General features: G+C 40.3%; 1 protein-coding gene across 1 annotated transcript in view; it reads left to right on the forward strand.

The window, feature by feature from the left end:
- The first annotated feature begins 13,662 nt into the window (after positions 1-13,662).
- The window catches only part of RHOJ (ras homolog family member J), an 85,070-nt gene continuing 82,138 nt past the window's right edge, over positions 13,663-16,594 (forward strand). The window contains exon 1 of the mRNA XM_063089825.1: positions 13,663-14,230. Within this exon, the coding sequence (XP_062945895.1) occupies positions 14,053-14,230 (178 nt within the window). The 5' untranslated portion in view covers positions 13,663-14,052. The remainder of the gene's footprint in view (positions 14,231-16,594) is intronic.

Genomic DNA, 16,594 nt, shown 5'->3' on the forward strand with positions numbered 1-16,594 from the left:
AAAAACTAACGCCACCTTAACTGACATTACAAGTGGATTAACGTGGTAGCCTAAGATGGCGCCGGGGAGGAAGTAGGGTGGGAGTGTCTGCAGGAACCTTGCCTTAGCCCTTATTGGCCAAATACACGCTTCTGTGCTCGTGAACGCTGCGTGATTTCAATAGATAGGCATTGAGACAGGACGCATGCTCTTGTAACCCTTAAGCTGATTGGAGGATGTAAAAAACCTGCCTTCCCAATTTGCCTTTAAAAGCAAGTGCTTGTGTGATAATAAACAGGACTGCTTGACAGAACCCCCGCCGCGTCTGAGTGTCCTTTAACTGGGTCGGTTGGGGCCGGCTGTGTGCTCACCTCTCTTCACGGCTCTCTTCCCCCGTCTCCTTCCAAAGGGGACAGGAGGGAAAGAGAAATCCGGCCATTTGCTCGCCCACCAAAGAACAAGACTAGGGCTGTTCGGGTCGGCTGGCGGCAGACCTGACAATCCTCGATTAAAGGATTGCTGGAATCAGCTGCACAGGTGACATACTAAGGAGTATTCTGCTTTACAACACCTTCAGTAAGAACTAAAGGTAGGTAGATAATGACCTGAAGTACAAGAGTTCAGAAATGGACAGGCTACCCCATGTGGCTTACACATCACGGCACACACAGGGGAAACCGATTGCAGGAGACAGCACTGAACACTGCTACATGTTATGAGCTCTTAAATAAGCAGCCAAAGATTATAATTGGAAAGTGAAAACTGAGTGTAGGGACACCCACTGTTTGTGACCCATCATCCATTCCTAACACAGCCAAGTAAACAATGCGGGTTCTATAGCCAGGAGGCCTGTGTGTTCTTGGCTCTGCCACTTCCTAGCTGTGTTAACTTAATTTCTCTTTGTCTTAGTTATCTCATCTGTAAAATAACAACCTAATAATACCTATTTCATAGAGTTTTGGTAAGAATTAGATATGTTAACATATGCCAACAAATGTAAGTATTGGAATGTTAGCCATTATTGCTATTATTATTATTATCGTTACTACTACTACTATTATTATTTTTCACTCCCCTCCTAACAGCAGTATCTGGAGTATCTTCCCTCAACCCCATCCCCCATTTTCATCCCTGTGGTTCGGTGGGCACCAGAGGTAGGGCCTGATTGTGAAACCCATCCGCTTATCCCACCTAACCCAAGGCAGAGAGAAACCTAGACCTGTGCGGGAAATGCTGAGGTACACACTATTCTTTTTACAGGGCTGGGTGACTAAAGTTGTGAAGCTTACCTCCATTGTGGCTGTGGAGTGGCTGTAGATGTCAGCAGCTCAGTGTAGAGCCTGAAGATGGAGCCAACCCAGAAGTAGGAGGCCAAGAAAACATGCTAGTAGCAACATTGAGTCTTAGGTCAGCCAAATCGAAAGGCGGGTTTTCTGGAATGTTCAGTTACAGGACTGTAAGTCTCTGCTATGGTCTGAATGTTTGCATCCCCCTGAAATTCTTATGTTGAAACCTTATCACCAATGCAATAGTAGTAAGAGGTGAGGCCTTTAGAAGGAAATTAGGTCATGAGAGCAAGAGCCCTAATGAATGGGATTAGTGCCTTTAAGAAACAGGCCTGAGGGAGCTTGTTTTTCCCTTCTGCCATATGAGGACACAAGGAAGGTGCCATCTATGAGGAACAGGAGGCCCCCACCAGACACTGAATCTGCTGGCACCTTGATCTTGGACTTTCCAGCCTCCAGAACTAAATAAACAATAAATTTCTGTTGTTTATAAATTACCCAGTCTAAAGTGTTTTGTTATAGCAGCCCAAATGGACTAAGACAATCTCTTTTAGCTTAAGCTAGTTTGGGTCCAATTTTGTTCCTCAGATTTTTTTCATATATTCATAGCTATGTTCTATATAGATGGAATTAGTGTGTTTTTATTTAAAGACAAAAGCACATTATTTAATGAGAATCTCTCAGGAGTCTACAAAAATGAAGGCTTACTGACTTGGATCTAGATCTCAACCATCTAAAAACAAAAGAGTGGTGTATTAGTCCATTTTCTGTCACTTAGAATACCTGAAACCAGGTAATGTATAAAGAAAAGAGATTTATTCGTTACAGTTTGGGAGGCTGAGAAGTCCATGGGACACATCTGGTGAGGGCCTTCTTCTGTGTGGGCACTCTCTACAGGGCACTGTGACAATGCAGGGTATCACATGGTGAAAATTAAACCACAGCATTCCACCCCCGGACCCCCAAAGCTCATGTTCTTCTCACATTCAAATACATTCATTTTATCCTCATAGCCCCAAAGTCTTAACTCATTCCAGCACCAACTCAAAAGTCACAAGTACATACTCTCATCCATGAGCCTGTGAAATCACAACAAGTTATCTGTTTCCAAGATACAATGGTGGGACAAGCATAAGACAGAAGTTCTCAGACTGAAATGGAGAAATGAGTCAAAAGGGTAACAGGTCCTAAGCATGTCCAAAACCCAGCATGTCAGGCATTAAATTTCAAAGCTGGAGAATAACCTCCCTTGACTCAACATCCAGCATCCTCTGCACACTGGTGTGGGGGTTGGGCCTCCAGGTCCTCAGGCAGATCTGTCCCTATGGCTTTCCTGGGCTCAGCCCATACTTCAACTCTTCCAGGCTGGTGTTGCACGCTGGTAGCTCTGCAATTCTGGGGTCTCAGTGGTGGTCTCAGCCACTCTCATGGCTCCAGTAGGCATGGCCTTGGTGGGGTTTCTCCGCTCTGACTCTGACCCCACATTTCTGTTCTGCATTGCTCTAGTGAAGGCTCTATGTGGTGAATCTACCCCTGTGACAAATCCCTTCCTGGGCCCCCAAGCTTTTCCATATGTCTTTGAAATCAGAGTTGAGGCTGCCATGCTTCCACAGCTCTGGCATTCTGTGAGCCTTTAAACAACACCACGTGTACACCATCAAGGCTTCAGGCTTATATACTCTGAAGCTGCAGGTCCAGCCACACCTGGGGCCAATGTTGCCACAACTGGAGCAGCATCCCGAGGTGACCCTGGGCAGCAAGCCCATGGAGGGTGCCCCAAGCCTGTTCCCTGAAATTATTCTCTCTCCCTGGGCCTCCGGGCCTGTGATGGGAGGGGCAACCTCAAGATCTCTGAAATGCCTTTGGGGTCTTTATTCCATTCTCTTGATGATCCTTTTGTTCTGATCTCAGCAGATGGTTGCTGGGCTACAGCCTTGATTTCCTCTCCTGAACATACTTTTTCACTCTTTACATGGTGAGGCTGAAAGTTTTCCAATTTTTTACCCTCTGCTTCCCATCTAATAATAAATTTCAGCTTTACATCAGGCCTTTGCTGCCATAATGCAGCCTAGGCTGTTACAAATATCCACAGCTGCATGAATGTTTTGCTGCTTAGAAATTTCTTCTGCCAAATACCCTGGCTCATCACTTTTAAGTTCTACATTCCATAAAACTTTTAGGCATGGATACAATCCAGGCAAGTTCTTTGCCAGTTCAACAAGGGTGACTTTTGCTCCAGTTTCCAATAAACTTTCCCTCATTTCTGTCTGAGACCTCCTCAGAAAGGCCTTTACTGTTCATATTTCTATCAGCATTCTGGTCACCACCATTTAATCAAACTCTAAGAAGTTCCAACTTTCCCTGGTATTCTTGTCTTCTAAGCTCTCACCAGAATCTAGGCTTTTTCTACATCGCTCATCCAAATTCTTCTAGCCTCTGTCTATTACCTAGTTTAAAAGCTGCATATTTTCAGGTATTTATTATAAGCAACTCCAGACTTCTCAGCACCAATTTTTTGTACTAGCTCATTTCTGTTGTTTATAACAGAATACCTGAAAGTGGATAATTTATTTAAAAAATGAAATTTATTTCTTACAGTTTTGGAGGCATGGTCCAAGGGGTACATCTGGTGAGAGCCTTCCTCTGGGTGGGAACTCTCTATGGGATATCACGTGGTGAGAATGGCAAAAGCACTAAAGAGCTAACCTTTTCACTTACTTTCCCTATAAAGTCATCAGAACCATGCCCATGACAACCCATTAAACCATCATCCCATTACTCCATGAGTGGATTAGTCCATTCACGAGGACACAGTCTTCAGAATCCAATCTCCTTTTAAAGGCCCCACCTTCCACTACCATATGGGGGTTGAGCTTCAACATGAGCTTGAGGGGACATTTAAACCACAGCAAGTAAATGTGAAAAGAAAATCAGCTCAAATTATAATCACATGTGCCCAGAATGCTCCTGCAGCATTTTATAGATTTGTTAAGCAAGCATAGATTTAAGTCATCTCTATATGCATTGTGTTCAAATATCACATAGCAAAACATGGTTTACCCAAGAATTTCCCATTTTTCATTCATACATTAATCAGGGCTCTTTCAAGTACAGGTAATGGAAATTTCATCCCAAATTAATTTAAACCAACAAGGGGATGTATTTGGCTCATTCAAAAGGGAAACCGGGACTACGTTAGGAATAGCTGGGTCCAAGGGCTCAAATTATGTGATCAGAAATCTGTTTTTTTCTCTATCTTTCTGCTGTGTTTTTCTGTAGTGTACTGGTAAAATGCATGATTTCTAGAAGCAGGCTGCCAGATTTAGAATGTTGGATCCACCACTTCTTAGCTGTTTTACACTAACATTATCACCTGACTTCACTTCACCTCAGTTTTTTTAATCATAAAATTGAGGATAATAATAATGTTTACCTCCTAGGTTTTGGGGGAGGATTAAAATGAGTTTCAAAATATAAATTACTTTATCATCGTTATTATAAGCATCAGGCAAGCTCTCTCCATCTGGTGGCAAAGATGTCTCCAACAACAGTTTATGTGATCCTTAGAAAAATTCCAAGGAAAAAGTTGTTCCAGAGAGCTTCAGGAAAAACCCCAGAATAATTCTCATTTCCCAAACCTGGATCATGTGTCTGCCTCTGGATTAGAGGGTGGGGTTAGCCCAGCTGAACAATTTGGACTGAAGGTAGAAGAGAGGGGTTCCTCAAAGGAAAATTAGAGTCCTACACCAAAACATGAAAGAGATCTTAGGCAAAAACAACAAATGTTCACTACAGAGCCACTACATCCTGATTATTAAAATAGTAAATAATATTTGTTGCTCTTTTACACAGTGAACAACAGTATTCATGAAAAGGACACAGCCTGTGAGCCATGTTTTAAAGAATATTCCTTTATTTTGAGACAATAAAAATGAAAATATAATAGAAATAAACGTTGGGGTATCTATAGAATGAGCAGACATTACTATGAAGTCTCCACATTCAAGATAACAAGTAAATGGTAGTACTTGGGTTTTTGCTGTAATTGGAATTAGCCATGAATGTTTTATAGATGTGGGAAGTTTTGAAAAATCATCTTCCTTTTGCTATGGAAGGATGAAATAAAGGTAGGATAAAAGAACATGTGAAACATACAAAAACCAAACCATTTTAAGTATATATTCTATTTTTCCATTGTAAAGTCAGTGAAAATGATATTGTCTTATGACACAAAATTTAAAAATTATCTTCAGACTTCCAGAGTAGACAAAAGAGATATACATCTCACCAAATCAATTACAATTTTTCAAATTTTCTAAAAAGTGAAATAAAATACAAAATAATCTTCAAACACTATATGGTCAAAAACAATAGAAGCTAATTAGAAACCACTGTCTAACATTGTGGAAGTACCCATAGTGCTTTTAACAAATCAGCACAATAGTAAATAGTAAAACAACAAAAATGGAAATTCTATAAAATTGTCAGAAAAAATAAACACTTTGCAAGAATTCTCCATCTTGACAATAAGAGGGGAGCCTTCTCTGGGGCACTAAACCTGAAGGTCACGTGTCCTTTCACATAATGACTCCATCCACCTTCTCTGTCCATGGCTACTGAGGTTACAATCATGGGAAATTTTAATTCTCTTCTTTCTTCTGCCCTGCGGATTTTAATAGATTTGTTTGAATGTGTTTTCTTTCCCTTAACTGTTTCTTACATTTATCCTACTAAGTGTCAGTTTCCAGATCTTTCCTCCCAGGCCCTATTATGCATGAGCACTGAATCTGAGATTTGAGCTGTGGTCTCATTTAAGCCCTGGTAGTCATTATGATATTTTTTTTCTGATGCAGGTGATTTCTAGATACAAATTAATTAGCAAATGAGCTGTTCAGAAAGTTTAACCAGACACATTCAATCCACAGAATAGAATTATATTTCCCTCTGCAGTTAGTGTTTCACCAGCAAGGGACTGGCCAGTAACCTGCAGGCTCTCGGGACTCATTTCTGTATTTAATCTAGTCACAATAACCAAAATGCTTCCTTACATATAGCAGAGCCCTATGTCTCCAGCTATTGTTGAGAAGCCTTCAAGTGCTCAATCTGTGCATTAATTTTTTATATGTCATTGATGCTACCAGTATATCCTAAGTAGAGGGCAAGACTTGAGTTGTTTTTCTACAGAGATGGAAGATTTCCATCGGTCTTTCTCATTCTCTCAGTAGATTGCACATACGAAAAGAAACACCAGGTGTGGCATGGCTCTGAGTCCACAGAAGTTGAGCCTGTGGCAGTGACACTGTGATGCTTGCCCACCCAGACAATGACCAATCCAATGGCCTTGGCCTTTTGGGTCCATATTACTAACTAGTTGAGTAATTACAAAAAATCTCTATTTGACTGTAAAATGGCTGTTTCCACAAACTATTACCTGCTGTGTGGCCTTGAATGAGGAACAACCCAGCACTACCTCAACCCCAAACTTTTCTACCTTCCAGAGCATACCTCTCTAATCAGGAAGGTTGGGAATCAATGGGAAAGTTCTTTCTACACTGTTATCTATCTCTAGATTTTCTGGATAAGGGGAACTTAAAAGTTCTTAACCTCTTGATTTCTATAGAAGGTGCAGGGAAAACAGAATAATTTAATCAGGTCCCCTAGCCTCGGGGCAGGTTGGGGGTGGTTCAGCATTCTTTGTGGGCAGGTTGTGTGTAGGTGGAGTTAGTGTGCCTGCTAGGGGCGCCATCTTGGCTGCAGTTTACTGCCTCGGGCATCTGGCACTTTGGGCTGCCATGCTTTCCAACCTACAGCTTCCAAGGATCTGTTTGCCAGTTACCTAGCTCATAGACCTGCATGTGAGGGGGTCTGGGGACCCAGCCTGGCATGTGAGGGGCCTGGGGACCCAACCTGTGAACATGCTTGAGGGGCCTGTGAGCTCCAGTCCCAGCCCTAGCTCGACAATTGGCTGAAGTCGACAGGATTCTGACATTAGCAATAGCTTGACAGAAGGAGACCAAAAAAAGGCATTCAGATAACCCACAGGACTCCCTTCCTCTGAGACAAGGTATTCAGAATTAAGGTATGCAGTAGCAAAATACAGAAGAAACACACACACACACACACCCTTATCATTACTGGCCAAATCAGCCTCTTCTTTCCTAGCGCAGAAAGAAGTTCCATCTGCATGTGATTTGCAAGTAACCTACTGAAAGAAAGTGAGCTGAGACGCCAGGTACCGTTCAAGCTTTATTAAAGGAAAAGAATCTGCCAGGCTGCACTCAAAGTGACAGGCATCCCAGGGCTGCCCTCAAAAGGGGGGCAGCACAAGGTGTGGGGGTGGTAGAGCTTATATAGGGTGCCAAGGGCTGGCTAATATAATCAAGAAGGGGCATTATGCTAATGTGGAAGCTATGCAACCAGCGTGGAGAATTGCGCCCTTGCAGAAGCAAAAGGGTTTCTGTTTAAGTCACGAGGCTTCTTATAAAGCGAAGTGGGGAGGGGTTTGGTGCTGGAGTAGAAAACAAGGCCGGCAGGTATTTTGTGCTTATTGTGTGCACAATGGCGCCTGTCATGTCCAAGATCCATCACCTACCTCTCTCAGAATTTAGAGATTTAGGGAAAGGAAGAGAATCCTCCAAGCAAGAAAAAGAAAGCCATTTCTGGAATTATAAAAAGATCATATTCAAGAAAATGTGGCTGGCGTGATGTGATATGATATGGTATGATATTATATGATATATGACATGATATGACATGGTCAATAGCCAGAGGCTGAGTGCAGGTGGCCTCACAGATGAAAAATGCAGCTACGTGTGCCTCCCTGATGGTGATGACTCACCTCCTTGGGGAGGGATGGTTCCAGTCCAGACTAGTCCTAGAAAAGGCTGTTCAGTTGTAGCAGTGCCACAACTGATCTTGAGGTTTAGGCCAGTGGGAGATTTGGGTCAGAACCCCTGGAACTATGTAGCCCCTTCTGACTCACATCATACCTACCACCACCAGAGGCCTGACTTCCACATTAGTCTGGGAAAGAGCTTTCTCTGGGATGGAGGTGACTTGTGAACAGGCTGGTCATCCTGGAATCATCAGAATCACAGCACATCTCACATTCCTAAGACTGGAGTCAAAACAGACTCCTTCACAGAGGCAAATCCAGAATCAGAGTATCTGATCCAACTGCATTACTTCCCTGTGCAACTTTGAGGTTTAAGCACAAAAGATAAAAAGAAAGAGGAGAGAAGACTGGGCTCTTTTATTAAAGTCACAATAAAACTGAAAGCACTCAGAGGGGTCAGAATTTTATGCAAAAATGCCCTGTTGGCACTTGCGGGAATTCATGTGAAGCCAAAGCTCAGATGACAAGAGGGAGCCAAGGAATTAAGATCTCTTGGAAAAAGCAGGAAATATCACCCAACAAGATTTCACCACATACTATAAGCTTATGTAAACATGGCGCTTGAGGTAAACCAAATAATTAATGGCTACATAACCACCACTCAATCATTTACAGGGCCCAAGATCTAAAAGTACAGGCATTTAGTAAAGAATATTTTGGTAAATGGTCTTCATACCACTTCTAAATTTATACCTATAAACCTTTGGAATTAAAGTATATTCTTGACAATTCTACTGGGGCAAGTCATCATAATTCTTGGACTCATAGACCCAGAAGAATGATGCTGGGTTGTCTTTTTTTTAAGGATTCTGTTATTCTGGTTCAGGTCAGTCTTTCAATATTTGAAAAGATTTATTCTTACATGGACAATGTGATCCACATAATCATCAAGCTGAGATATTGAAAGTTTAACTTTTTGCCATTTTTTAAGTTTATAATATTCTTATTAGTTTATCAGTTACATTTATAGATTAATTTAGGGCTTGACATTAAACAACCATTGCTTCTTGTTTAAAAATTTTAACAAAAGTTTTTTGTTTCATTTAAGGTAGTGTTTTTATTGAAACGTAATTGATTATAGGTATTTGTGGGGTACAGAGTTGACTATCACTGCTTGTATACAATATGTGATAATCAAATCAGGATAGTTAGCTTATCCATCATTACAAAACACACTCATTCTTTGTGTCCATTAACCAATTTCTCCCTACCCTCCACCCCCTTCCCCATTCCCTTCTAAAAGTCACAGTTCTGTTCTCTCTTTCTGAAAGTTCAACGTATTATTGTATTTGTTGTTTGTTTCTTTGGTTCTTTCTTTCTTTCTTCTTATTTATTTATTTATTTTTGCTCCCACTTATGAGTGAGGACAAGTGGCCTTACTCTTTCTGTGTTTGGCTTATTTCACTTAACATAATTTTCTCCAAGCTCATCCACATTACGGCAAATGGCAGAATTTCATTCTTTTTTATGGCTGAGTAGTATTCCATCTTGTATATATGCCACATTTTCTTTATCTAGTCATCCATCAATGGACATTTAGGTTGGTTCTATATATTGGCTGCTGTAAATAGAGCTGTGATAAACATGGGAGTGCATGTTTCCTTTCAACACAATGATTTTCATTCCTTTGGGTATATACCCAGTAGTGGGACTGCTGGATCATATGGCAGTTCTATCTGCAATTGTCTGAGAAACCTCCATACTGTTTTCCATAGTGGCTGTACTAATTTAAAACCCCATCAACAGTGAAGAAGGGTTCCCCTTTCTCCACATCCTCGCAGCATTTGTTATTCTCTGTCTTTTTTATAATAGCCAGTCTAACTGGGGTTAGATGATATCTCAGTGTAGTTTTGATTTGCATTTCCCTAATGATTAGTGATGTCAAGCATTTTTTCATGTATCTATTGGCCATTTGTATGTCTTCCTTTGAGAAATGTCTATTCAGCTCCTTTGCCCAATTTTTAATTGGATTATTTGTATCTTGTTAACTGTTAAGTTGTTTGAGCTCCCAATCCTGAGAAAAAAAAACAAAGCTGGAGGCATTACACTACCTGACTTCAAATTGTACTACAATTCTAGAGTAACCAAAACATCATGGTACTGGTACAGGATAGAGAACCCAGAAATTAATCCACATACCAACTGATCTTTGACAAAGGCACCAAGAACATACATTGGGGTAAGGATATCCTCTTCAATAAATGGTGTTAGGAAAACTGGATATCCACATGTAGAATAATGAAATTAGATCTGTACCTCTCATCACATAACAAAATCAACTCAAAATGGAAATGGATTAACAACTTAAATATATATTTAAGACCTGAAACTATAAAACTCTTAGAAGGAAACATAGGGGAAACACTTCAGGATGTGGGACTAGGCAAAGACTTTATGAATAAGACCCCAAAAGCACAGGTAACAAAAGAAAAAAATTAAAAAGGGGATTATATCAAACTAAAAACCTTCTGCACAAAAAAATCAACAGAGTGAAAAGACAACATATAGAATGGAAGAAAACATTTGCAAACTATGCATCTGGCAAGGGATTGATATCCAGAATATACAAGGAACTCAAACAATTTTTTTTTGCTGTTTTTAATAGTATGTCTCAAAATTTTTTTCTCTATAAATATTCAGTTTGCGGGTAGTAAACAGTAATAAAACAAGTTTATTTTAAGAAATATAGCCAACGTTCTCAGTGGCCATTACCCATCTTTGCATATAATCTGACCTGGCAGATGTATCAATCTTTCGAGTTAGAGGTAAAGGACCCATAACTAGCTGCTTCAAGTCTCTTAAATGTCTCAATTCACAGTCCACAAAGCAATCAGAATAGACTTAAATATCTGTATCTGATGGTACAAGGTTTAGGTTATACATAGATGTAGCAAAATTTCACCTCAATCCAATTTCTCAATGTTTTCCTAGGCCAAGTACTCAGTGGGTTGGGGCATGTTTGTAGCATAGGAACACAGGCTTTTAGTTGACCAGGCTGAGCAGCCATGTTTCAGAACCCGTGAATGGAGCACTGCTACAGGTTGAATTGTGTCCCCCAAAGGTTCATGTATTAATCCCCACTCTAACAGTATTGAGGGTTGGAAATCCTATTATGATAATTGAAAGGTAGGGCCTTTAATAGGTGATTAGATTGTGAGGACCATGCCCTAGTAAATGGATGGATCCTTTCATGGAATAATAAGTTGAGGCTTTAATGGGTGGTAATGGGTATGATTCTGATAGCTTTATAAGGAGAGCAAGTGAGCAGATTAGCTCTCTTGCTCAAGCCATCATCACCATATGAAACCCTGCCTTGCTGTGAAGAGTCACCACCCACCAACAAGACCCTCACCAGATGTTTTCCCTGGACTTTGGACTTCCCAGTCTCCAAAACTGTAAGAAATAAATTTTATTTCTTTATAAATTACTCAGTTTCAGGTATTCTGTTATAAGCAATAGAAACAGACTAATACAAGTACATTTACTGCCCAATGTCATGTAAAGATCAAGGAAAGAACTCCCTCAAGTTCTACCAAATGCAAATCATCACATTGTGCTCAAAGTGATCTTCTTCATCCTCAGGATGGGATTCTTGACACTGGCAATGACTCCTTCACCTGCATAGATTTGTCTGGCTGCCACCTTCATACTCAAGCCTTTTTTCTAAAAGTAAAACATAGGTTTTCAAATTGCAATTTTATTATCATATATTCTAGGTGTTTCAGGCAGATTAAGTGAAAACAAAATTATATAAATCACACATACTCATAGGTGCCTTCAAATGCTTCAGAATAGTACTAAACATAAGCAATTCAACATTAATATTACAAATATAATCTCAACTAAACTATCTCTCGTTGTCATCCATACTGTACACCAGTATTTGTTTCCCTCCTTCCTGGCACATGGTAAGATTATACTTCTGACCCTCCTGTTGAACCCAGCATGGTTTGGCTAATGAATCTGAGCAGAAGTGTCACTTCCAGAGGAAGCTTTAAGAGCCAATGCTTCTTCACCACATTTATTTTGTCCTCTGCCACAGTGACCATCAATGTTCTCAATGTGACTGCTCTATCAGCCTAGATCCTGGAACAAAGACAACAACAACATACAGCAGAGATACAAGGCGAGCAAGAAATACACGTGTTATTTTAAATCACTGAGCTTTGAGTGTTGGTTGTTACTACAACGTAACCTAGCTGATACACCATAACCTGACTGAAAGATCATCCCTTAATAGGAAAGAACTAAACACTATGGCAGATATTCCTATAACAACACTAAGCGCTACGGCAGGTATTCCTATAATCTACAACAGAAGAAATTTGTGACTATATCTATTACATGGTAGCATGTATATGATATGTGATATATATACCCACATGATAGCCACTCATTAAAACAGACTTCTCACTCCCACCTCTCCCCACCAAAAAACTTCTCAAAGTAAGTAGGTAAACTGAATTCTTCAAAACCAGTGTTCAGAAATCTCGGAGGAAAAGAGTTCCTCCATTTTGACCCATTCGTCAAAATCATTCACAGAGTTCCTCTTCTTTCCTAAGACCGAGTACGTTAATTCCATGCAGAGCTTCAAAAGACTTCATTATGAGTGACCCAAGAGACAAAGAAATTAGCTGCCAGTGGCTCCTTTGTAATTGAGGAGGACCAAGCTGACCCGAGGAGAGAGGATTAAATCAAAAAGGGAAACATCCAAGCAAAAATAGCATTGGGGACTTTAAACAAACCCAAAACTCATTCTACACCCTCTCATTTCCAAGGGTGTTAAGTACAAGCCAAGCACGTATGTGTTTATTTACTAATGAGAAAATGCAAACGTCCACGTCTGATTGATTTCTTATGTGTTACAACCATAAAAAATGTTTGTGTCTGGAATATACATTGAGTGCTATGCTAAAATGTGGCAGCTTATAAACCTGATCACACATATTATACCTATAACCCACAAATATTTTTCCTTTTGAAACAACGTAACTCTGGAAGGTTGTCTTCTTTACGGCAAAGAAGTGCTCAAGGTTTATCGTTTAAGTAAAAGACTCTCCGTTTTTAATTTGCACAGCTTTCTTCTGGTGAGTCAGTGAGGGATGATGTCATGTGTTATCCTACAATTGCTGGTGTGGTTCTCTCTGCTCACTCTGACCATTCCCTCTGTTTCTGTGGCAGACAGTACTCCCCGGTTTCCATCCTTTCGTCAGCTTCTTCCCAGCCAGCCCGAGCAAACAGCCTCATTCGCAGCAGATGAAACAGGAAGCTGACAGCTTGAGTCTGCAGTGGGACCCCTAGTGTTTTCCCACTCCTTGTCCTGGCATCGTTCCCCAGAAGTACAAACACACACACACAGAGCTCCCATTGTTGCAGCCTTCCCCAGCCCACTGATCCTAATATGGAATGCAGCAGGAAACCCATGATTTCCTGACACTCGGCACGCTGGAGGAAGCAAGGGGAAAAACTCCACTGAAAAGCCCAGCTTTCCTCCATGTTAGATATGAAGTGGAAAGTGAGGAAGATCTAGCAAAATTCCACTGTGACTTCAGCCAGGCTGGAGAAGAGGAGAGCAGAGTGAAACCCTCAGGCTGCTGAAACTTCTAGACTTTCAGGAAGCCCCTAGAATTCAGTGAAAATGAGGATTTCTTAACTCAAACTTGTAAGGAAAAAGAGACAAACCCTTTTAATAATTCCCCCAAGTGTATGTTACTTTTCTTTACCGGTATGGTAAGCAATAGGGCATATGCTAGCCTCGGACATGTCTGTATGATCCAAGGTGACCAAAGTAAGGCAGAGTAAACTCAAGCCTGGCATTCGATCCCCACCGCTTCATGTGCTTTGGAAGCAGCAACAGCAGCAGCAGGAGTCACAGCAGCTGGAGCCGCAAGAATGAACTGCAAAGAGGGAAATGACAGCAGCTGCGGCTGCGGTGGCAACGACGAAAAGAAGATGTTGAAGTGTGTGGTGGTCGGGGACGGCGCCGTGGGGAAAACCTGCTTGCTGATGAGCTATGCCAATGATGCCTTCCCAGAGGAATACGTGCCCACTGTGTTTGACCACTATGCAGGTAAGAAAAAGTGGGAAACTCTCTGCATCCAGATGAACCATGTGGGAGGTGATACCCCAAGTTCAGAGGGGCCTGGCTTATTTCTAATATCAGTATTGGGTGCGTACCTGGCAATAACCAGGTATCTCAGTGTAACATACAACCAAGGACTTTGCTGGGGTTGGTGGGAGAACAATTCGTGCAGCAATTTGTATTTTAACACCTCTTTCCTCGATTAAAGCAAATGAGTAACACTGGGAAAACACCCTGAACTGCCCTGTAGGTTTTGGGGCCAGGGATTTTATTCAACACTTGCCTGAAGATTCATCAACTTCTTATTGTAAACATTTTATGATGTAGTGTATAATTCCCTCACAATTATTTTCTACAAAAAGAAAAATCACCATTAGACACACAACTGGTAGAAGAAATACTCTTGCCACTTATCATGCCACCTCATGCCATTCATAAATGAAAATTCTAAGATTAATAAATAAAACACTCATTCTTTTCTATAAAAATTGGTGCCATAACACTTTACTTTCATTTTCCTGAGGTTGCAGATGGGAGAAAAAGTATTAAAGGTTTTAAATATCTATTTGGCAATCTGTAGCTTAGATTTAAAAAACATTTTTAATTGATATGCTTTAAAAAGTAAAAATAAAAACACAAATGAAATCTGAATCACTTTAAGGTATGTCCCAAAAGGGCAAAATTGAGCATAAAATATTTTAAAGCATGACAGTTAAGATACTGTAGTCACAAATTAATTCTTTCAGTGGACCTTTCTGAAGTTTGTAGGTATACTTCTCAGTGTGATGGCACTATCTAAATTTCTCCATTTTGACTCTTCCTTTTTTCTCTTATTTCCAAAACAAATCTTATTAAGTTTCTCAAGTGCAAGTGCATAAAATTCTTCAAGCGTACAGTAGCCTAAATTTTATAATCTTTTTGAACACAACAATCAGCACAGTAAGTTATTAGAGACTTGAGATTTTTGTAAGAGGAAAATTTCTCTTCCTTCACTCTGGCTTTTAGTCTGCTTCAGCAAAGGGGAAATGGTCCACAGAAAACCAGTGTGAGTGTTTGCTTTGCTATGTGGCCATTTGAAATCCTCCTTGTACAGGAAGTAGCTTCTTTTCCAGAGCTAAACGATCACCTAAGACCCCTCTTCCTCCTACATTTAACATTGTCACATACGACGGAGCAGACAGGGAGAGAACTACAGTGAATAGAATATCCATTTCCCAGCAGGTTTTTCTGTATTTGTAGAAATTAAGAGAAAATTTCAATGCTGGCTCCCTTAAGCTTTTCTGAAAATATAATGACTATGCCCAGAGAAGAATATTTTAATGAGAACAAAATAATGAGAAGAACAGATAGACTTTCATCTTGAGAAAAAAACTAATTATAAAATTTGCTGGTCTGTGCCTTGAGACAGTTACTCAGATTCTTGTCCTAAAAACATCTTAGCAAAAGTTATTTATTCTACACCTTCTTTCTGATAGGAAAGGGTAAGGGTCTAGTACCTTATTTCAAAAACTTTTAGATCAAAGGTGGAAACCAAAGTCTAGTAAAGTGAGAGGCTTCAAATGCTTACGAAAATTTATCTAAATCTTCATTTATTGGGTGAACCAATTACAATGTATTGTAAGGAAGAAAGAGGATAAAATCATCTTTAGAGAGAAAGTCAGCCTATTAAAAAACACGTTAGAGATTAAACAAAGGCTGAACCACAGAAAGATTCCACTAGGATCAAATTATTTTATATTTCAATTACATACATGCATACTGTTGTTTGAGCATCAAAGCACCTTAAAGATTTTGACGACTGTGTTATTTTAGCTCCCAAGAAATCTCAGCCACTGTGCCCAAAGCAATACTTTGCACATAGTAGGCATTCCTAAACATAGTTGCCTTGATTTACAATTTGTACATCTTTAAGTACATAATTATCTCGTCTGCTTTCAGTACAATTGAAAAGGAAATACAGACATGAGACACATACACGTAGGGTCATAATGAAATGATCATTTCTATTAGCAGAGGGATCTCCATCACAAAGACTATCTCCTTCTACTACCACCCTCCTCATATAGGATCTGCTTGAATGGAAGTCCTTAGGTAGTCACATGAGAATCTACAGTCAATTGTAAAACACCTAAATGCCCTCTTCTCCATTTGGATCCATTATCCAGTTCCTGGGCCCCACTGGCTCACTCTAAAATGACAACCTGCAATTGGGCTACTGAGCCATTAGAAAATTGCATTTTAAATCAAAGAGAGCCCATCCCTTGAGGAAGATTTTTCACTGATAGCTGCCCATCCCAGCAAGTGGAGATATTATAGTAGGGATGAAAATACAACATACTGCTCAAGATCGGT

Source organism: Cynocephalus volans, chromosome 3, assembly GCF_027409185.1.
Source record: "Cynocephalus volans isolate mCynVol1 chromosome 3, mCynVol1.pri, whole genome shotgun sequence".
Taxonomy (NCBI): Eukaryota; Metazoa; Chordata; class Mammalia; order Dermoptera; family Cynocephalidae; genus Cynocephalus; species Cynocephalus volans.